The sequence below is a fragment of the Anastrepha ludens genome, chromosome 3 (genome assembly GCF_028408465.1).
Source record: "Anastrepha ludens isolate Willacy chromosome 3, idAnaLude1.1, whole genome shotgun sequence".
In the NCBI taxonomy this organism is placed as follows: Eukaryota; Metazoa; Arthropoda; class Insecta; order Diptera; family Tephritidae; genus Anastrepha; species Anastrepha ludens.
Window position 1 is genome coordinate 54,565,008 of NC_071499.1, and position 22,563 is coordinate 54,587,570.

The following is a 22,563-nucleotide window of genomic DNA, read 5'->3' on the forward strand; positions in this document are numbered from 1 at the left end:
TGACTTAAAAAGTTGTATTGATTTCGGTTGCATTTGATGTAAAGAAAATGGATACCGGCTGAAGGTGAATCAAAGACTTTTGATTCGAAAATATAATATTGTATTCCACTTGCAAGAGAGCCATGAGGAGAACAAATTTGAGTAATATTTTCAGAACTGAGGTGATGACAAGTGCATACCAAAAGGCAGAGAATTAGCGTTCACCATTTTCAGCCGTTATAAAAGAAGAATAAAAGTCATTTTAGTATGATGCCAGAAACATTTATACGGAATTTATGATTTTCAGATCTTATCCCTACCTATGAAGCGCGAAGCTTATTGGCTAACTTTAAAATATTTTACATAACAGGAGAACACTTTTATCTTTGTCTTTCACTTTGCATTTAATCCGTGGTGCTGTTGGCTGTCCGGTGCTCCTAGAGAAGATTTACTTTAATATTCGTGTCAGAGCTCTTCGTAGTTCGGAGTTTTTCTAAGTTGGTATCTCTTTAGGCTCGGAATGCTCCTATTAGATGTTAGATGCATGAATGAGGTTTGTACTTGGACCTCATGGCCTTTTGTGCCATCTACTCATCACAGTACTTCATACAAGCCCAGTTCCCTTATTAAGCTCAGGATAGAGCTGGATTGAAATGAGCGTATGTGCCTTTCCTCTGATGTCTCAACCTTCTTCGCGCTATAGCGCTGCATTCCTGGGGAAGGTGCATTGGAGTCTCCTGGGATTGGTCGCAGAAACGGCAAGAGCGCATGTGCAGATGACTTCGCAGTCTGCAGTGGCCTGTGAGGATGCCCGTGAGCATTCTCAGATTATCCTTGGGGAGGGTTATGAGTTTTTTAAACCTCTTTTGGTTGTACCCGCCCATAAGAATTTCGCCTGGCGTAGCCCCATAGTTTGGTGCCAGCAGACCTCCCTTAGCCCTAGACATTCACTTCTGAACTTCTCCTTGATGGGGTGTTGTCCCATGGCAAGGAAGGGCTCGGGTTCTATTAAAGGCGAGGCCGCAGCCTCTCTCGCCAATGCGTCCGCTACTTCGTTCCTAGTTATACCCCTGTATCCTGTCACCCAAATTAGCCAGAGGCAATTGTGCATTCCTAGTAAATTAAGTTTCTCGATACACTCAAGTACCAGTGAGGATTTGATCTCACAAGACAATAGGGCCATGAGTGCCGCCTCACTGTCACATGGCAATTCACTCATTCCGCACATTCCAGTCTAAGTTTATCTCTGCACATAGACAGATGGCATACATCGTCGATTGGAAGATGCTTGGAAAACTACCCACAGACACAGACCGTTTGGTTCTGGGGCCGTAAATTCCAGCGCCTATGCCTTCTGGGGTCTTAAGCCATTTGTGTACCAGTGCAAGGTACATTCCTGGAGTTTCTTTTCAAATGCAGGTCTACTCCTCCAGCTCGACTTATTATTCAGTTCAATTGTGAACTTCTTTTCGAATTTGATCACCTTAGTGATATCATCTCTGACGGGCTGGGTGAGTGGAAGCTGTAGCTTTAACACTTCCATGTTTTTAGAAGACATCACTTTTCCTCTCCCGAAACCTTCCCTGGAATATTCAGCTGAATGATTATATAGGAGCGGTGTCAGCTCGAGCATCACCTCCATCGCAGCTGTAGGGCAGGTCCGCTTCGCTCCCTTGATGCACACGCATGCTAAGCGCTGAAGCTTAGCGCTGCTCGCAGTGTCGAGAGAGTGACTCACGATGCCCAAGTGACCGCTCCATATGTCACCATTGGTCTTATTATCATGATGTACATCTATCTCAGGATTCTTAGGTTACAGCCCCAAGGCTTTCCTACTAGACGTCAGCAGGTCATGAGAGCCTTTGTTGCCTTGGACAGGGTTGCGCCAGCATGCCTTTTCCAGTTAAGCTTGACATCCAGGACAAGGCCAAGATACTTAACTCGCTAACCAAATCAATAGCAACCCTGTCTATGCTGATCTCTTTCAGCTTAGAAATATAGAAGTTAATAGATTAGAGAAGATCCCACACTGACATCGACACATAAAACCATAAATAATGGTAATGTATGTACGGGTTAGGCTAAGGACTTTTTGCACTGCCACCAGATTGATCTATTGTGCATCCCTAATTACTTAATTATAATTATTTAGAATCGAACCAACCCCTTAGGAGGGCGCAATTGTTTGGTCTTCCTCCTCTAGTAGGTACGAGCCCGGGATTCTGTGTCTCCTGTGGCCTAATGCTTCACAGTGGGTGATTAAGTGTTCCATAGACTCCAATTTATCACAGCAGAACCTGCATGATCTTGTACTAGATAACCCTTTTAAGTTCAAGTGCTTATTACAGGCAAAGTGACCTGAAGGTGCTCCAAAGAGTAATCTGAGGCCCTTTTTATCTAGGGTTAGAGCAGATTTTGCTGTGTTGGCATTGAAGTTCAAACACTTTTTGAAGTGATTAAGGCCGCTTGTGCCGTTCCAGTGTTCCGCTATTTTTGTTTGGATTTTTGGTTTCCTATTTTATATAATTTTTGTTAAAGCCGAAAAATGGGGTTGGCCCAATAAATAGCGCTTCTGCCCTTTTTTTGGCATGAAAGTCTGTCATCTCGTTTCCTTCGTGTCCCTCAAGTCATGGTACCCAAATCAGTGAGACCTGTGTATGAGTGGCCAATTTGTTGAGTGTATTGTTAGACTCTATTAGGACTTTTTACTTGAATGTGAAGCTATTCAAGGCTTTGAGAACCGATTGGGTGTCCGAAAGTATTTTAATTTTTACTTTCTCGAACCGTCTTTTGGATATGATTTCCACTGTTTCCATTATGGCTTAGAGCTCCACATTAAAAATCGTGGCATCTGTACTTAGTGTTAGGGGTTTGTGTGCTCTAGGCCCCACTATTTCTGCTCCTACTCTTTGGAGCGTTTTGGAACCATCTGTGTACCATTTTTGTGAGTCATCATTTATCCAGGTTGGGTTAGTGTTCCACTCTTCCCTAGACGGGAAGATAACCTTGTATCTCTTTATAAAATTGAATACGGGTTCCGTGTGGTCATTCGCCTGGGTTATGCGTACTGCATGTTGAACCCTGTTCAAGATATTCAGTAAGATCTTCTGGTTTCAAGTTTTTCTTTCATATGAAAAGAGAGTGTTTGCATAGTAGCTTCCTCTTGTCTTGCTAAATGTAACGATGGTAAATTTAAAAGCGCTTCCATGCCAGCAGGTGGGGTAGTTCTCATGGCCCCTGTTATGCTTAGGCACGTCAGCCTTTGTAGATAGTTTACACAGTTTTGATGTAGCAGTAGTTTGATTTGTTTTAACCCACCATACCAAAACCGCAAACTCCAATAGGTCTTCCATTTGGGTGTAGATGCAGGTCATTTTAGGGTTCAGACCCCAGGATTTACCCAAGAGTAGTTTTGTTGTCCAAAGGGTTTTCGTTGTCTTTTTAACTACCGAGTAGAGGTGGGCCTCCCAAGTGAGTTTTTTTATCCAAGATAATTTCTAGATATTTAACCTCATCTTTTAGAGGTACCTCTATTCCATTTATTCCCAGGGTGGGTATATTTAGAAATCTTTTCCTGGTAAATGGGATAATAATTTTTTTGGAAGGGTTGATTGATAATCCCTCTTTTCTACCCCACTCCCAGGTTATATTTAAGGCATCCTGCATTAAGTCCTTTATGGTCCTTTCGTGGTTGCCTTTAATTATTACAGAAACGTCATCTGCATATCCTTATTTTATACCCTTTATTGTTAATTGTTAAGGGTTTGTACCAAATCATCAGCCAGGATAGACCAGAGCAATGGCGATAGTACCCCCCTTGTAGACATCCTTTCGCGGCTGTAACACTAAAGGTAACTCGCCCCAGAGAGGCTCTGCTTATCCTTTGGTTTAGCATTTTGTTTACCCATTTAATAATTGCTGGATCGGCTCCCCTATTGGAGAGTGCCAGTTCTATTGCTTTTCACAGAGAGCTATTTCATTTAGGTCAAGGGCCTTTTCTATATGGCGAGCAATAGTGTGTAGTGCTGCAACTGTGGATTTCCCTTTTTGATATGCAAATTGCAGTTTATGGAGTGGGATTATCGAGATAATCTCCGCTCTTTTCAACATTAAAGACGTCAGACTGATTGGCCTAGAGGATTTGGGAAGCTTATTATTATTCCATACTCCTTTAGGAGCTTAAGGATTCAACAAAAGTATTCCAAACATTTCTATTTCTAGACATAAATCTCAGTTCATTAAACGATTTTCCAGTTTCATTGCGGATAGTCCTTTGCCAAGTCATCACTGGTCTGCCTCTTCTTCTCGTTCCTTGCGGGTTCCAAGTCAAAGCGGCATGCGGTATTTCCTCAAGGCTTTCGCAGAGTATGCCCTATCCATCCATATTTTCTTTTCTTTATTTCACTGTTGATGCTATTTTGGTGCGTACTTCTCCAGAGCTCCTCGTTTGTTATAACTCTTGGCCACCATATCTTAAGTATATTACGCAGACACCTGTTTATAAACGCTTGCAGGTTTGCGTTCGTTGCCGATGTCACAAGCCAAGTTTCCGATCCGTACAACAGCACAGACTTAACATAACCATAAATAATTTCCCCTTCTTTTATTTGTCTACAATATCGATATTCTATCGGTGGTATTGTAAAAAACTATCATTTCGTACCTATGGTGTCCTCTACCTCGCAAAAGTTTTAAATGCTTATATTTACTGTTCAAAAGATATCCCGAAAATACTATGCAACAAAATAGCACCCGTTACGCGCTTTAAAATTCCTGGCCATTATGCGCTCACCAAATCTAGTTTTGCAAAAAAGCGAACATCAAAGTTTTTATTTTTTATTTTATTTTCTCATTATAAACTCTTCCGCACCATTGCAAGCGCTTTTCTTAGAGTTGAGTAATATATTTTTTTGTTTTTAGCGAACACACATTGTTTGAGGGTTTATTTTATTATTGTTTCTGCATAATTGTTCAATACTTAACTATTTATAGTGTTTATTTATTTTAAATATTTCTAAAAGTGCTGTAAATACTTGTTTTGGTTTTAATTTTCAGTTAGTTATTTTAGGACTCTTTTATTTATGTAGACTTTTACACAAAGCTGTGAGTTAAATAATGCACATTTATTTGGTGTAGACAGTTTTTAGGCGATATTTCGGTTATTTGGAACGTCAATTACATGCTTTGGATGCGGCGTTAAAGTCATAGTATAAAAATTTCAAAAAAAGAAAAGCGCAAGTAAATATACAAAAATTGCGTAAATTAAAATAAAAAAAATTCAATGTGTAATTTAATATCAAATCTGTTTTCCTCCTTTTAGCTTATTCTCTTCTGGTTTACAACAACAAAATTTGAAAAAACGGTAAAAAATACCAACTTACCTAAATATTAACTCAAGTAAAGTTAAAGAAATTTAACTGAACGCCATTAAAAAAAATATATTGTATAATATAAATTACGAAAATCAAAATAAAGATTAAAAAAAAGCGAATAGAAAATAATTCAAACCACTAAAATTAGATAACATAAATTAAGTAAATACAAATAAACCACAAAACGTCTTTTTCTTTGTGTAATTTAATATCCATTTAATCCAACAAAAACAAATTTATTTTCTTACTACTTTTTTTCTTTTTCACTTATTATCTTCTGGTTTACAACAACAAAATTATACAAAATTTGATAAAAGTTAAAAAATAAAATTTAAATGTACCAAAATATTTCCTCAAGTAAAGTTAAAAAAATCAACTAAACGCCATTAAAGAAGTATATAATATAAATTCAGAAAATCAAAATAAAAATTTCAAAAAAAAAGCGAATAGAAAATAATTCAAATTAATTTTTTTCATACATTTTTTTTTCTTTTTCACTTATTCTTCTGTTTAACAACAAAAAAATTCTGTAAAATTTAATAAAAGTTAAAAAATATTGTAAAAATAAAATCGAAATACACCAAAATATTTACTCAAGCAAAGTTAAAAAACTCAACTAAATGCCACTAAAAAAAAATATTATATAAATTAAGAAAATCGAAATAAAAATTTCAAAAAAAAGCGAATAGAAAATAATTCAAATTTACGCAAATATTAACCCAAGTGAAACTACAGTAAGCGCAAATAAATATAAATTGCAAAAGTAAAAAAAAAACAAAATTTCAAAACAACCAAAATAATATTAAATAAATTAAGAAAATAAAAATAAAAATTGAATAAAAGGAAAATTTTTTTACCACTTTTTTCACTTATTATCTTCTGTTTTACAACAACAAAATTTTAAAAAATGTAAAGATTAAAAAAAACACAAGACAAAAAAACACACACTAAATGCCATTTTTAATGAAATAAATTAAGAAAATCCAAATAAACCAAAAAACATTTTTTTAATATCCTTTAACCCAACAAAAAAAATTTATCTCACAAATTTTATATTTTTCACTCATTATCTTCTGGTTTACAACAACAAAGATTAATAAAAGTTAAAAAATTAAATAAAATCAAAATGCACCAAAATATTGTATTAACTCAAGCAATGTAAAAAAAATCAAATAAATTATGAAAATCGAAATAAAATAAATTTTTTTTTTTCATTTTGTAATTCAATGTCCTTTAACCAAAAAAAAATTTTTTTGTGTAATTTATATTCTTTAACACAACAAAAAATTTTTTTCTTACTACTTTTTTCTTTTTCACTTATTATCTTCTTCTAAAATTTAAATACACCAAAATATTTACTCTAGCAAAGTGAAAAAAATGCAAATAAACGCAATTAAAAATTATATTATATAAATTATGAAATTCAAAATAAAACACAAAACATTTTTTTTTCATTGTGTAATTTAATATCAATTTAAATACAAAAACAGTTTAGATTTTTCACTTCATTTTTCTTTTTCCTTTTTGTCATCGGGTTTAATACATTATAAAGTTCTTCATTATCAGTATTTGAGAATTGTTTCATACTTGCGCAAAGTAAACTAACAAATTCAAAATAACGTAAAAATTAGCGAAAATAATTATGTAATTTATAAGAAAAATTAATTAAAATATTTTTTTTTTGTTTTTAATTTAAGTAGTTAAAAGTAGTGTCCAAGCATCTTTTTTCTATTTTTTTGTTTTTCTGTGCTTCTGTTTTTGTTTGCTGCAATGACTGTTATTGTTGTTACTTGTCAGCTGCTTGCTTGCTCGGACATCTGCAAAAACAACTGCTTCGTCCGCTGTGATTATTGCTCGTTGTCGTTTTTATTACTATTATTATTGTTGTTGTAGTTGTTTTTGCTTGAGACAGTTGCTGCTACATAATCATTTCGTTGATTTCTTTGTTAATTTACTTATGTGCAATGGGGATCATAGTTTCGCCAGATGTGATGGCGGGCAGTGGCGCTTCCACAGTCAAAACGCCATCCTTGCTGAGCGACGAGCGAATCGATTCCGGATTAACGCCTTTGGGCAAGAGGAACTCACGGTTGTACTCCCTGTACACGCTCTTCGTGTCCGATTTCTCTTCATGTTTGGCATGCACCTGTGCAAAATGACGAAGAAATACAAGAAAAAGATAGAAAGAAAAAAACGTACAAAAACAAAAACCGATTAGTGAAAGTTTCAAGTAGGCGAAAATCAATAAAAGTCGTGTTCTTAAAAAATGTGTCAACATGTGTGAGAGAGAGTGTACGTGTATGCGTGTGTGTGTGTGTTTCTAAGTGAGTGGCGATAAGTTTTGCAATCACAATCATTGCAGACGTTGTATTTTATCTGTGACTACATGACAGCGTGTGGGTCATACTTGTGGCGCACATTAATTCATTTGGAACTCAAGTGTGTGTGCGTGTGTTAGTTATTTCGCCAACAAAATTGTTACAAGCAAACTTCCAACACTCACTTTGGGGATAATTGAATGGAGCGTATAGTTAGATAGGCAGAATAAAAAATACTTTATCTGTCAAATGAGAATAAGGGGAGGCGTTTTGGTCAAAGCAGATATATTTGTATGCGCATATTTACATACATACATACTATGTATACATCTGTATTAAGGCGCATAGCGGTAAAATTTATTAAGGCTTGGTGTGAAAGACAAGGAGGTTGAATCAAAATGAATAAAATTAAAGAGTAGAAAGAGAAATAAAAGAAAATTTCATTATTTTCAGTTGCACTGAAAACAAAGCTCGTTATGTGTAAAATCATTGAATTCGCTTCTGGCCAGGTACGTTCACGGCAGTTGCTTGATTCAAATTTAGACAGAATTTTAGCCCTGTTAAGGGGTTATGGGTAATCAGAATTTTCAAAAAATTGGACTTTTTCTACATTTTTCTTAAAAAATAGTGTGTGAAAATTTGAAGTGAATCCAAATACTTTTCGAGTTATTCAACAATTAACAAAGGGCGCTCAGGCGCTCCGGAGCGTTCGTATGCTGAAAAAATGGATGCTAACACTAGAGAATGTAATGGGTGGTAAAGTTTCAAGGGTCGGTGTTGATTTTAAATAAAATACAATTTTTTTAGGAAATTATTGTCATTTCTCTTTATTATGATAATATTGGTATGTATAAATTACGTGTGGAACAAAATATCGGCCAAATGGCTACCGCGGCCTCGGCGACACACCTCCATCCGATGGTCCAAATTTTCGAAGACGCTGAGGCATAATTGAGGTTCTATGCCGGTAATGTGCCGAATTATCTCATCATTTAGCTCTTGAGTTGTTGTTGGCTTATCGACCTACAACTTTTCTTTCAAATAACCCCAAAGAAAGAAGTCCAACGGTGTCGTTGACGTTTAGGTGTGGTTCACATTCAATATCGGCCCTTGAAATTTAACCACCCTTTAGAATGATAAGTGAGCAACAGCAAATCGGTAGATGACTCAGTGTAAGTTATTAAATAATCCGTATAACTCTACATAAATGGATAGCAAACTTTAACTGCGTTTTTCTCAAAACTATGTTTTTTGAACTGGTGTAACTTAGAAACCGCTTGGCAGATTTCAATACAATTAATACTGCTTTCGAAAAACATAAAAAACTTGTGCCTGATCGAAGGAGTTTTTTTTTATTTCTATTTTTTTTTCTCGAAAATCGGAAAAATATTTCTTGACGCCGCCATATTGTTAATTTTGAAAAAAAAGCTTATATGTTTGGCCATATTCATTATTATCCTCTTTTCTGAGCAAATGTGTATATTAATTAGCAAAATTATCGCAGTTGAAATGAGAACAATGCTCACGAAGCTTTTGAGACTCCATTAAATCCCGAAATGGTCACCTTTTGTTGTGGCTTACACGCCGGAGAAGTTCACAGGTCAGTTCTAATATCTAAATACTAAGTTGTGTGAGCAAGTCCTTTATTTATGTATGTATACACTTTTCTTTAATTTGCAACTTAAATTGCATTCAATTTCTTCTCTTCGCGTATGTAAATGGATAATTTTGCTACCCGAATTCGCAAACGCAATTTTTATGAATTTATTTATTTTTGGCAAAAAAATAGCAAACAATCGAATAGGAAAGAATAATACATATATACATGCATGCATACACAGGCACACTCTCATACACATGTACATTTATATTTACTCTGTTGCCAAAGCGAAATTGCTTTTATTTGCTAAATGTAAATATTCGCCAAATTCTAATGTAAATATCGGATTTTATTAGCTTAATTTTTCAGCTAAGCTCATATCCAAAGGTGTGGACTTTGGCATACGTAAATGTATGTGTATACATATGTATTGGAGCAAAACATATCCCCATTCTGTTTTCTGAAAATTTATTTTTCACGCAGCAATTGAGGTGTGAAGATTCACTTGGCTCATGACCAGCTTTTCACCATTAGCGAATTATGCTGCACGGTCTGGGATGCATCTGTGCGCTTTACATGTGTGAAGGTGTGTATATATGTATGTATGTACATAGCTTAAATATCACTTAAACAACTCTTCAACAATCGGCATATTGGAGGCTGTGCTGTGCACGCAGCTGAAAGAGAGCTCTTAAACCAAGAAAATCCAACATCTGGAAGTCAGCCAACGGCCGATAAGCCACATATGTAGGTCGCATTACGCCGATTTCTGATTAGGGAAAAATGGTCGAAACGTCTTCTAAAAGTAAAGACTTGAAGATGAAGGTCACTAATTGGGGGAGCGTTTTTTAAGTAGAAATTGCTTGTAGCGGCAGAGTTGTGTTGTGCAGATAGGTTTCCGGTTATAACAATGTTGAGAGAGATAACATCGTGGATGAGATGACCGTAATGCTAGTCCGGGAGGCAGATAAGTCTACCAACTGTTTTGCGATTAATTTATTAAAAATGTCACAAAAAAGCTATACCCCTAGCGAATGGCCTATGAGCCGACCACAGCGATTCTGAGGTATTTAAGTCCACGAGTAAACCCCAAGTAGCACTAAAGTGCCTTTTTGATATCATAATATAGACCACTATCTACCAAAAATTTTACAATTCAAAAGAAGAAAAACCATCTAGTGCTGTTGATACAGTGGCGGAGAGAAAAGGGGTCTAGGTTGGAGAACTGCCCCAGCCTATCCCCGGAAGGTACACTAAGGAACCTCAAACGCCTAGCCGCCTGACTCAGACATTTGTAAAGAAAGTGTTTCTTTCTCTCAGCGTTTGCAATGGGGATTTGCAAGTTTCTCCGCATGAGTTCCGATCGCCCAGTGACTGGAAAACACCGCTATGAGTTTGGAAATTGAATGGCGGGGGATCCCCAGCACTTTAAGCGTTTTGAGATAGCACTCGACTAGATAGAATTCCAGCTGTCTTGCGCTTTTTAAGAAAGAAATTGTGTAGTTTCTCTTTAACACGTTGACTGCCGAGCGAAATTTGCTGGTTATCACACAGCGCCGCAAGTGTGCATCACATATTTATATTTGAATTGTCATACATTATATATATATATCCTGTTATATGTTTTCAATTTTAAAATCAAACGACAGAAAATATAATTGACGCAATATTACACCAAAAACAATGCGCCGGCACCCATTGCCCGGCGCGGCAGTACAATGCGCCGGCACCCATTGCCCGGCGCGGCGCCATTGAAAAGCCATGCGCCGGGCAATGGGTGCCGGCGCGGCAGTCAACGTGTTAATAACGATCAAGAAGACACCGATTTCTGAGATGGAGACAATTAAAACCGGTTCTGTCGACCGTTTCCTGGTCAGCTCATCGACAATATCATTTCTCTCTATGTTCCTATGCCCTCGAACCCAGATAAGTGAAATGTTTGCTGCACATTCGATACGTTTTGGCCCATTTTTCTTTGAAAATGCTGATGTAAGCCATTTCCGTGAACTGTGGGCGCCCCAGAGACATATTGAAGAAAGATTCTTTGTGACCGGAAATCGGAGGCTTCGATTCTATTTATTACGCGTTAAGTTCGGTAATCGTATTATTTGCCATTTCGGCGATGTCAATTGGCTACCTCAAAACTGCCGTGAAGGACCGATCCTATGTTGCGCGAACAATCCATTAACAATTCAATTGGTTAAGACGAATATCGCGCAAGCCATTCGTGAGATTGAAGCAGAAACTGTCACCATAGTCTGGGAAAACTGGGTTAACTGGATGCGCTACTTACTATGAAGCCAGCCGGGGACAAGCACATGAATGAAATGAAATTGTTTGCTCTTTCGAAATAACCAATAATACGTCGAAGGAAATGGTTTTTATTAATTTTGTTGATAGTTTAAATGAAACGACTATATGAGTCACCCTATATGTATATACTTACATACATTCAAATACTATACAATACAAATTGTGAACAAATGATAAATCAGGGCGCGTAGACAATACTCGTACGAGCAGCATTCGCAGAATATTTGCAAAATAAAAATAAATGCGCTTGACAGGAGAATATTTCTGTTGCGATGTGAAGAGGATCCAATGATTTACGTGCGTACGTACGTATGTAAATACATAAGTTTGAAATAAATCGAGAAAAATCTTGAAAAATAGAAAATTCCTAACAACCGTATGCGACGGTCTGCTGGTCGGCTTGTTTACTTGAAAAATGTTTATGAGCGTGTTTGGTTTTCGACGGCCGTGAGTCATTTTCCAAAAATATACATGCCATGAACTCACAGAACACCCTGAATGTGTAGGGACAGCAGGCAAGGAAAATATGTATTGAAATCTGAATTTACGAGCGAAATAATATAACAAAACACTTGAGATCTGCACGAAATAGTCGATAGGCAAGAAGAAGAAAAAACAGAAGTCGTACGTGCATATGAATGTATGTACATATTTTTGATGAACTGTCAGCGCGAAGGCGACGGCTGCCAACGCGATCTTTCTGAAATTGTAGCAGAATAATATATGTATGTATGTATATATGTACAGTCACTCACACCTTATTTGAAACAGATACGATTTTTTTATAAAGTGTTCTATATTTCATAATAATTTGCGAAAATGGAAAAACAGAGGAGGCAGACATTTCATTTATTTTGTTTTATAATATTTTTAAAATACAATAAAGTGTTTACTCATTTCATTGTAATGCAAAAAAAAAACATACAAAGAATTCACGCCGCAGCTTAAATGATGTAATTCAAAACACAACAACTAATTATTTATAATTTTTAAAATTTTAACGCATTTAGTACTTTTTTGGGTATCCTGTATTATCAATTACAGTTTGAAGTCTACGTGACATGGAGTCCACCAAGTTTTTTGTGTTTTCTGGACTAATTTAGTTCCACTCTTGAAGTATCACCCTTTTAAGATCAGATTTGTTATGGATGACAAATTTTCTTATATTTGTCTTCAAAGCCGAACACAAATTTTCGATGACGTTCAATTCCGGTGTGAGTTTCAACAATGTGTGGACATTTAAATACTAACCATTTTTGTAATATTTAACTAGTGCTTAGGGTCGTTATCCTGATAAAACCGAAAGTCATCTTCAATTTGTAATTTTCTAGCTCTTTAAACCAAACTGTCTTGCAGAAGTTTTAAATAAATATATAAATATTTGTAAATATCTGTTCATTGTTTCTTCGATAAAGCTCAAATTCCCAACTTCATTTGATGGCGTCATGCATGCTCAAATCATTCACCGTCGTGTTTTACAGTAGCTCGCACGGGGTTTGAGCTCCGTATTGGCCTCGCGCCATGTAAAAGTCTGTCATCTGGGATGAATAAGTTTATTTTTGTCTCGTCTGCAAAAAATACGTCCGCGTCCTCCAAAATGCTGGGGTTCTATTTAGATGGTCACGCGCAAACTGCAATCTCTTACTTCTACTCCTTGCACTTACGAAAGGTTTATTACGGGCTATTTTACCATTTAAATTTGCTTCCCTCAGTAATCTCCGAACACTTTCTGGATGGCAATTCTTACCTAAGTCCTTTTTCGTCATTTCAGTTAACTTTGAAGCGCTTGTTGCTGGCTTTTTCTTCACTTTCTCTGTGAAAGTTTTATTTGGCGCCTGTCGTCCCTTATTTCCCACACGATTTTCATTCATAAGACTTTCAATAAGGTGCAGAACAGTGACGAACTTAAATATACAATTTCAGCTATTTTACGATGCGGCATTCCTTTTTTTAAATGCTTCAAAACTAACTCACGTTTTTCTATCGAAATACGCGGCCCCATGGTTAAAAAAAACGCAAGCGTACATAAAATTTAGTATTGCTTTATGTGAAACTCACTCGAATAGCGGCACTTTTAACTATATCATTTAAGGTGCGGCGTGAATTCTCTCTATATTTTTTTGCATTACAATGAAATGAGTGGACACTATTTTGTATTTTATGTTGAGAAATTAAATAAAATAAAATATCTCCATACTCTGCTTTTCCATTTTCGCAATGTATGAAGGTATGTTCATGAAGCAAATAATTTGAAACAACTGTTATCAAGTTTTGGTGTTCATGTATCCAAAAACTTTGCAAAGCAGGGGAAAGTGAGAGAACAAAATGACATTTCAAATTGAGGGGAAGTTGCAAGTATTCATGTGGAAATAAAATAGTGTGATGCTAAGCTCGTTATTTTGCATTATATTTACTTATTTTTTTTTTTTAATTTAATAAGAGGCAGTTTAATTGAAATTTTTTTTAATTTTTGTGATTTTTCCCGCCAACAAATGCCAAATTGCAAATTGTTACTGGTTTTGCGTTCTTGTACTTTTTATTTTAATATTTTTCTCTTTGACGAATTCTCGGAAATTAAGTTACTGGCAGGTTACTGGATAATTTTTACATGAACAGACCTATTGTGTAATATATGTTGTAGCAGTAACTAATCACCGGTCGTCTTCGTCTAGCTCATCTAACGGTAGGCCCAGGAAACATGCTATTTCGACAGGTTGGGCCCAGACGGAGAGGGGTGTTAGATGAGTGGGTTTGATGGGCCATGTGAAAAGGTGGTAAGTGTCGTGCGGGGTGTCTTCACATGCCATGCGTAATATATGTAGAGCACTTTACTATTGTAAAAAAATGGTGTCTGCATCAAATAAGGTCTGCGTGACTGTATGCACGTACACTTTATGCTATTTGATTTTTTGTTTTTGCAATTTGGTTTTTAAGTTCTGTTGTTTCAAGTGTCAACAACTTATCAAAGAAGCTTTCGTTGTGCGCAATTTGGCTTTATTGTTTTTTTCTAGCTATGCTGCTAATGCCATTGTATTCGCTGTGGCTGGTCAAACGTTAATTATAATTTCGGGTATTTGTCAGTTGTTCTATGAATAATCATATATGGATGTTTTTATGCGATTATCTCAATGATATTTGATTTTTTTATATATCTATGTGTGCGTGTGTGTGATTTTGCTAATTCAATGCCACTTACCATCAATTTCTGATCGACAGTCTTGACAACGATTTCTTCGGGGGAGTATTGGCTCACATCGAAACGCAACTTCAGCATTTTGTTATCGCCATCATCCTACGAAAAGAATAAACAGATAAAAATAACGTAATTTAGTAGAAATACCAAACAAAAACCAGTAATTGATCAATGATCTATTTTTTTTATTTATCCAAAAATTCCTACTTGATTATGAGCACACACACTGTATGAGTGGGCGTAATAGCTAGTTGGCGCTACAAAACAAAAACAAAACCACTTGATCGCGTCATTGTTACAATTAAACTATGATAAAAACAGCAACAAGCCAATTTTTTTGTTTTTATTTCTTCTCCAACTTCATGTTGTGTAGGTCGTTGCTTTTTACAACGCAAAAAGATATTTTAATATTGCGATAATAAAATTAATAGCAGAAAACTAACCCATCGTGATCGTCATTCACTCAATTATTTGTCTAATTTAATTCATGGCTATCGAATGATGCGATCACGCTTCAGATGACTAGTGCACCACTTTTTCGAGGTAATGTACAGTTTTGGTACCACTTTGGTGAAGGGCTAACTGTATTCACCTAAATACTGGACTTGTTTAAAAATAAATATGATTGGAATTTGCAAATTTCTTCTCTCCTGAATATCACAATGCGTATTTGGGACCACCGCGTAACGTCTTATACCGCGTTCATACGATCAAATTTTCCAAATTTAATAAGCTTCCGCCAATGCGTGCTGTTAATGGGAAGATAAAAAAAAAATATACCTGCTTTGGTGATTTGAAAGTTTACGTCTGAATTTTTTTTCAGAGAGGAGGTCACCCTACAGTGGCTTTCACCCTTTTGCACATTCGTGTGGTAAAATGTGGAATCCCTACATTCACTGCTGAACACAACTATGAAAAAACTCCGAACAGCCGATGGTTTTTTACAAGGGGTTTTTTCATGGGAGAAATACTCTGGTAAGCCGAGGGACGAACACCTTTTTCTATCATTTGGTGTTTCGTGATCGGAGATTCGAACTGCCGAATGGTGGTCGAGCTCCAATTCATTCGGCACCATAGCCAAGAATATAGGGGTTTAAAATAGACAACAAAAATATTTGTCATAAAATAGTACTCAGTCTCCTAATGAACCAAGACTTAAAATTCAACAAAAACGTCGAAAAATAGTCAAAACGGAAGACCCAAACCCATATGGTAAAGCATTCAAATAATTTTGCTTTTTAAGTTAAAATTTGTTATGGTAACATTTAGTTTGCAATTTCTTACCTGAGTGAAAAAAAGTTTAAAATTCATATAAAAATTTTAATATGCAACAACTTTTTTATGTCCTAATTTAAAGGGGACCCGGTGGTTTAGAAATTTCAAAAAATCATTTTTTTTTGTTTTTTCGATATTTCGAAAGTATAGTATCTTAAGAATATACTGTGGAATTTTCATGCGGAAATTCACAATATTATATATTAGCTTCTACAGCCCTTTAACTAGGTAGAGAGCAGTCCGCGCGTACCTGTAACTAAAGCTTTAAGCTCATTTATCTCGAAACGACTTCTTTCGGCCTGGTGTTGTAAAAAACAAAACTATTCAACCGAATCGTCTGAAATTTTAATATGTTGTTCACAACAACAGTGGCTATCTCCCGTACTAGAATCATATTATTATTTCAATTATTTCGTTATTTTTTTATTAAAAAACTGAAACCCCCGATTTTAAGAGTGTCAAATTCAAAAAAGCGCCATCAATTTTTTTGTTTTTGTTTTTTATTCTAGTAGCTGGACATAGCTACAGTCATACTGATTAATAATTTTTCTGGTTTTTGTGTTTCAGATAAATAGAAGAGCCAAAATGGACAACATCGTCCGGGTCCAATTTTTCGGGAGGGTCAACTTCAGCGCCATTTTTTAAATTATTAAAATAAAAATTTTTTTTCTTAATTTTTCTTGTAAAAAAAGTGAAATAAAAACCTCTAAAAATTTTAAAATCGTTTTTCATTTTTTTTTATTGTATAAAAAAATTTGGAAAATGCCCTAAATTGTCGAGTACTAGACCACCGGCACCTCTTAATAGCATTTACATTTTAGTATGAGGAACATATATTTTTTTTTTTTTTTTGTCTTTGAACTGTTTAGTTATTTATATACAGATTTTTTTCTGAGAATAAATTGAAATTTTCCGGTGAATAATTCTCTACGAAAGTTTTTAACCCTCTTGCAACTTTCCAAATGCCTTCATTTTAAAGGGGTCTATATGATCATTTCGTTAGAGAGATAACGGACTAAACTACTCTGCAAATTTATTACTCGCGAAATTTTACCAAATGTACCTAAACTACAGCCCATATTTCGCTCCGATTTGAATTTAAACCCCTTTTCTCCACTCAATCTAAAAATACTCAGGTAACAAATTGTAAATTTAATATGGCCTTAAAAACATTGTATCTGAGAATGCAAAACGATTTGGAGGTTTTACTATATGGGTATAAATATATTAAGACTTTCATCCTAAGTTGAAATCATCAAAGCTACACAAGTTAAGATTTTAAAACTATTTCATAGGTGAAAAATGGTGTAGAAAACAGGCATGATTTCATACTGCGAGTCAGGAGATCAACCTCAAACCAAGGCGATCAAATGGCATACAGTTATATAAAGTCCTAAATTAGCTCTTAGATGTTTTTATAATAAATATATTACTATATATTATATATATTATACATACAGACACTTCTGCATTTTGAGAAGCAAGTAAAAAGCAAATAAGTATGTGTGACCTTCTATCTACTAGCCAATACTATTAACAACAGTGCTGGAACCGTATAATAGTAGTAAATAAAATATATATTTATTTGCACTCAATTAAAATAATGCAAAATATTATAAATGTAAATATTTATTACAAAGCTGTGCCCATAAAATTCCATAAAAAGCTATACAGAGTGAAATATTTCAAACGTTGCATTCTTGAATATGTGATTATAATAATAAAAAACAATTAAAAAAATTGCTTTTCTCTTTTTGCAATATTTTTACTAAAAAAAATATACGAATTTGTTTATTAGAAAAATTCAACAAAGAAAAAATTTAAAATTGAAATCAATTACCGCACTCAACCGGGTTCCAAGCACATAATATTGTTTAGTTAAGAAATCCTTAAGTATTGGCATTAGAAGTGGAAAATAAAATAAAAACAAAAAAATATATGTACATTCGTTAAATACTTCATTATAAATGTGGCTGAATTTCATAACCGGACAGGCGCGTTATTTATTTAAATTTTATTTAAAACACAAAGCGCTATTGCCAAACAGGAAGCACTACTTAGTACTCAGTATTTTGTGCCTCACTAACAATTTTCTAAATAAACATTTGGCTGAAGATGGAATAAAGTTAGTAATCGAAAAATTCTGGGTAAAAGGTAATACTCGAAATAAAGTTATTAAACGGAAATCGAGCATATGCACACGGATAGGGATAGTACAGTATTCGATATTCAAAAATTGACTGTACACTAAAAACTAACAATTGCAAGGTGTGTGCACACATTGTGCCTGCTTTCACGTCACGCATGTAAAACTTGCCCCAGTGCTGCCCTGAATGCCCTTTTGCAATTACTTCCCATCGACTTTTCCGTCATTTCCATCGCAGCACACAGTGCAATCAGGTTAAAGGAGATTGGCCTCTGGAGACAATCTCTCAAGGGACATGGTAGCATTTTCGGGCAGTTAACACCGTACTTTTCCATACTTCAAACAGATCGCTCTATCCGCAAACTAGAGTTTGAGGGTCGTGCTAGAGCAATCTTTACAAATAGGCAGGATTGGATCGAGGAGAAAATCTGCACCGAAGCTTGCACCTCTGTCTTCATTGACGGTTCCAAGATAGAATCGGGAGTCGGAGCGGGGGTTTTCTCTAAATCAGCCAATTTATCTATCTCCTTTAAACTGGGAAACACTGCTAATGTTTTTCAAGCAGAAGACTTTGCGATCTTGCAGGCATGCAAAATGCGTTTTTTTCCTTATGTTGGTAGATACACATCTGTCACTATTTAACCGTTTTGAAGCGTTACCGAGCCCAAATTGTGCTGGATTATTTGACCAAACACCAAGTAAATACCATCGTGCAAGTACCGTATTCACCTAAAATGGCCCCGTGCGACTTCTTTTTGTTTCCCAAATTGAGGAGATCAAAGATAATGCGACGAAGGAGCTGAAGGCCATCTCTTCGTCGGCCTACCAGGGGTGCATGGAGTACTGGGTTAAACGTTGGCACATGTGTGTTGTTTCAGACAGGTCATATTTTGAAGGAGATAAAATAAATTTTGCCTGAAATTTAACTCTGATTTGTTTTATTTAAACATTCATTTTTTTTTTTTTGAATACAGTGCATTGAAATAACGGAATTGGCTGATTTTTTATCTAACCTTTTTTGTTTTTATGCTCTATAACATTGGAATGCGCAATTTTGCATTTATCTGTCACATTAAACACCCCTTTCAATTCACACAAAATAACTAAATTACTTTCGTACGTCTTTGTCACAAATTTTTAATTATAAAATTTGGTTAAATTTCAAGGACCGATGTTGAATGTGAAGCACACCTAAACGTCAAGTTTTTTTCTGCATTTCATTTGACATTTCTCAATTTCAGACTAACTCAATTTGAACTTTGGAAAGAGCAATGCGTTAAAGTTATTCAGGTTTATTATGAAAACGGGCATTCGAAGAAAATCATCTTCAGTGATGAGGCACATTTTCACCTCTGTGGATTCGTCAATAAGCAGAATTTCCGCATTTGGGCGAATGATAATCCAAGAGTGATTGCCGAAAACCCCACAAAAAGTGACTGGTTTGGGCCGTATTTTTTCCAAAACGAGGCCGGTCAGGCAGTTACTGTGAATAGTGTTCGCTATCGTGAGATGATAACGAACTTTTTATGGGACGGTATGTGGTTTCAACAGGACGGTGCCACTTGTCACACAGCTAACGAAACAATGGCTCTTTTGCGCGAAAAATTTGATGGCCGAATAATCTCACGTCGCGGCGATGTCAATTGGCCGCCAAGATCATGTGATTTGACACCGTTGGACTTCTTTCTTTGGGGTTATTTGTAAGAAAAGGTGTACATCGATAAGCCAGCAACAATTCAAGAGCTAAAGGATGAGATAATTCGGCACATTAACGGCATAGAACCTCAATTATGCCTCAGTGTCATCGAAAATTTGGACCATCGGATGGAGATGTGCCGCCGAGGCCGCGGCGGCTATTAGGCCAATATTTTGTTCCATACGTAATTGAGCCATACCAATATTATCATAATAAAGAGAAATGACAATAATTTCTTAAAAAAATTGTATTTTATTCAAAATCAACACCGGCCTTTAAAACTTTACCACCCTTTATTTTAATATTTAATTCTCCAAAAAATGTCTTATACGTTCTTTTCTTCTTTCTTTTTTAAATTTAACTCTAAGTACTTCTTTTAAGGCGGAAAAGTCAAAAATTCACGTTTCTCCTACAGATCTGCGCGCGTTATTTATTACAAAAACTTAGCAGTTCAATTGAAGCTGAGTTTAAAACAAATCAAATAAAAAATCTTACCTGAATGAGTGGTGAACTGATGTCAGAGATGTAGTTCTGTCTTGGTGCTGGACGGGAGAGCGAGTTTTGTGCGCTAGAACAAACAAAAAATATTGATATAAAAATTATGAGTAAAATTATAAATATTATTTGAGTAAAAAAACACACGGACAAATATATTTAAAACCACAAAAAATGTTGAAAAAGACACGCAAAATCTTAATACGAAAAAAATTAAAAATGAATGTGAAATATGCATATACATACATACATACAGGTATGTGGGCTTAGTAGCAACATGCAGCACGAAAATTAATTACAAATGGGATTTATAAAATTATTAGACATGCATACCTACGAGTATATAATTAAATACATTTTCGTGTTACTAAGTTTGCTTGCCATTTACACACGTAAAAGTATGCGCACAAATCAATTCGAAAACTAACAACAATTTCAGTATATTTATATGTAATTTATAATATTTTATTAATTAAATTTACCCAGTGCTGTGTGTGCGTGTATGCGTTTCATATGTGCGCGTGTAGGAATGCATAGCGAATCACAGTTGCGGCTATCAAATTATATTAACTGAATTTAAATTTACAAATCAAAAGCAGAAAAATCGCCAATTTATGCCAAATATGTATTTATGTGTGTAGAAAGAAAAATCATAAACACTCTGCCGCACTACGTTTACTATTCGGTACTGACACCAAATACTAGCATTTCTCAAACATTTATAGCTCAGCTCGAATTTGCTGCCTCACTCCACTTTTATCGTGTCTGATGTAAAAAACAAAAATAGAAATCACTGAAGAAGAAGACACCCCCAAATACGTGTGGCTCTTTGATTGTCGACTGCTGGCACTTCCGTTTCCGGCGTCACGTGAAATGCGTTGCCGCGTTAAATAAAATACCGTTTGTGATACTCATGTATGCATTTATTTCTATAACTTTCTATAGTGCTAAGCAAAGACAGACAGTTAACGACCCGCTCTGGTTCAATGAGCCATTGCCACACGTGTTGAAAAACACAAGCCGTCAAACTTTAGCAGCATCGTTGAGAGAAGAAGAAGTGGAAGTGAAAAGCTAGAAAGCAATGCAATGAAGCAAGCAGCTGTCAACAGTCGAAGGGAGAGTGAAGTACAAACATTAGCACCCTGCAGCAAAAATCTGCGAAAATAATATGAAATTCTAGTTTACTCCCGCTGCAAATATGGACAATGAAAATTAGTATGGTGGCGAGATAAATTTCTCCAATTGAGAAGATGCATTTGAGTGCAGTGAAGTATGCGATTTTTCAATAAGAGATTTATTTTTTTATTATTATGAACTTCACATATCGGGTGTTTTTAGCTGCATGAGAACTATCGATACCTATAACTATGGTTTGACAGCTGAGAAGAGCACACTGTGTAGACATTTCTGTTCAGTAATGCAGTAAGGTTTGGTTCATCATGAATCGTTAACGCCAGAAAAAAAGCTTCCAAATTGTAAAAATTTACTTTGAAAAAAAAAAAGAAATAAATCGCAAAAATTCATAGAGCGCTGGCGGCATCATCGGTTCTTATTTCTTTCGAAAGGAGCTGCAGTTACGATGGATAGCGAGATCTACGAGCCATACTGGCTGAATTTTTGTGTCCAAACAACGACAACAATCAATTTATTGAAGTATTCAAGCCACTATTGACGCCATACGGGCAGATTTAACATGTTCCCTGTCCGCTGAGCCACATATGGTTCAGTAAACGTGCGCCTGATAAGCACCACACGTGTTTCATGAACGTGCAGAAGCAAAAATGTCCCTCTACGCTCATGTACCATATGTGTTTCAGGTAGAAATACCCTACATCCGTTTTTTTTTTTTAATTATTATTATTACTAAATCTATCCTATGACTACAAAAAAACAAATTATTCAAAAAACCCTATTGGACTTGTCGGTCAATTTTCCATTTTTGTATTGGGACAGGGAACGTGTTAATGGAAAAAGTATACGGATATTGGACGGATGCAGTGAACAAAATATATATCTGTTTTGTAGTTTCATTTTAAGTTCTTAAGCTCTTAAAGAACACCCGATATAAAACGCGAAATATTGATTCAATAACTGAAGAGAACCCAACTCAAATTGAAAACTTAAATGTATGGTTTTTACTGCGCGATCGCAACTCAACCACGAAAATATAGTACGG

General features: G+C 35.5%; 1 protein-coding gene across 2 annotated transcripts in view; it reads right to left on the reverse strand.

The window, feature by feature from the left end:
- Positions 1–6,794: 6,794 nt before the first annotated feature.
- The window catches only part of LOC128857968 (heat shock protein beta-1), a 52,327-nt gene continuing 36,558 nt past the window's right edge, over positions 6,795–22,563 (reverse strand). The window contains exons 3-5 of one of the 2 annotated variants that reach the window (XM_054093833.1): positions 20,388–20,460; positions 14,779–14,874; positions 6,795–7,497 (exon numbers count right to left, since the gene is read on the reverse strand). In XM_054093833.1, coding sequence (XP_053949808.1) covers positions 7,303–7,497; positions 14,779–14,874; positions 20,388–20,460 — 364 coding nt within the window. In that variant the 3' untranslated portion in view covers positions 6,795–7,302. The remainder of the gene's footprint in view (positions 7,498–14,778; positions 14,875–20,387; positions 20,461–22,563) is intronic. The other variant, XM_054093835.1, reaches the window with a different exon arrangement.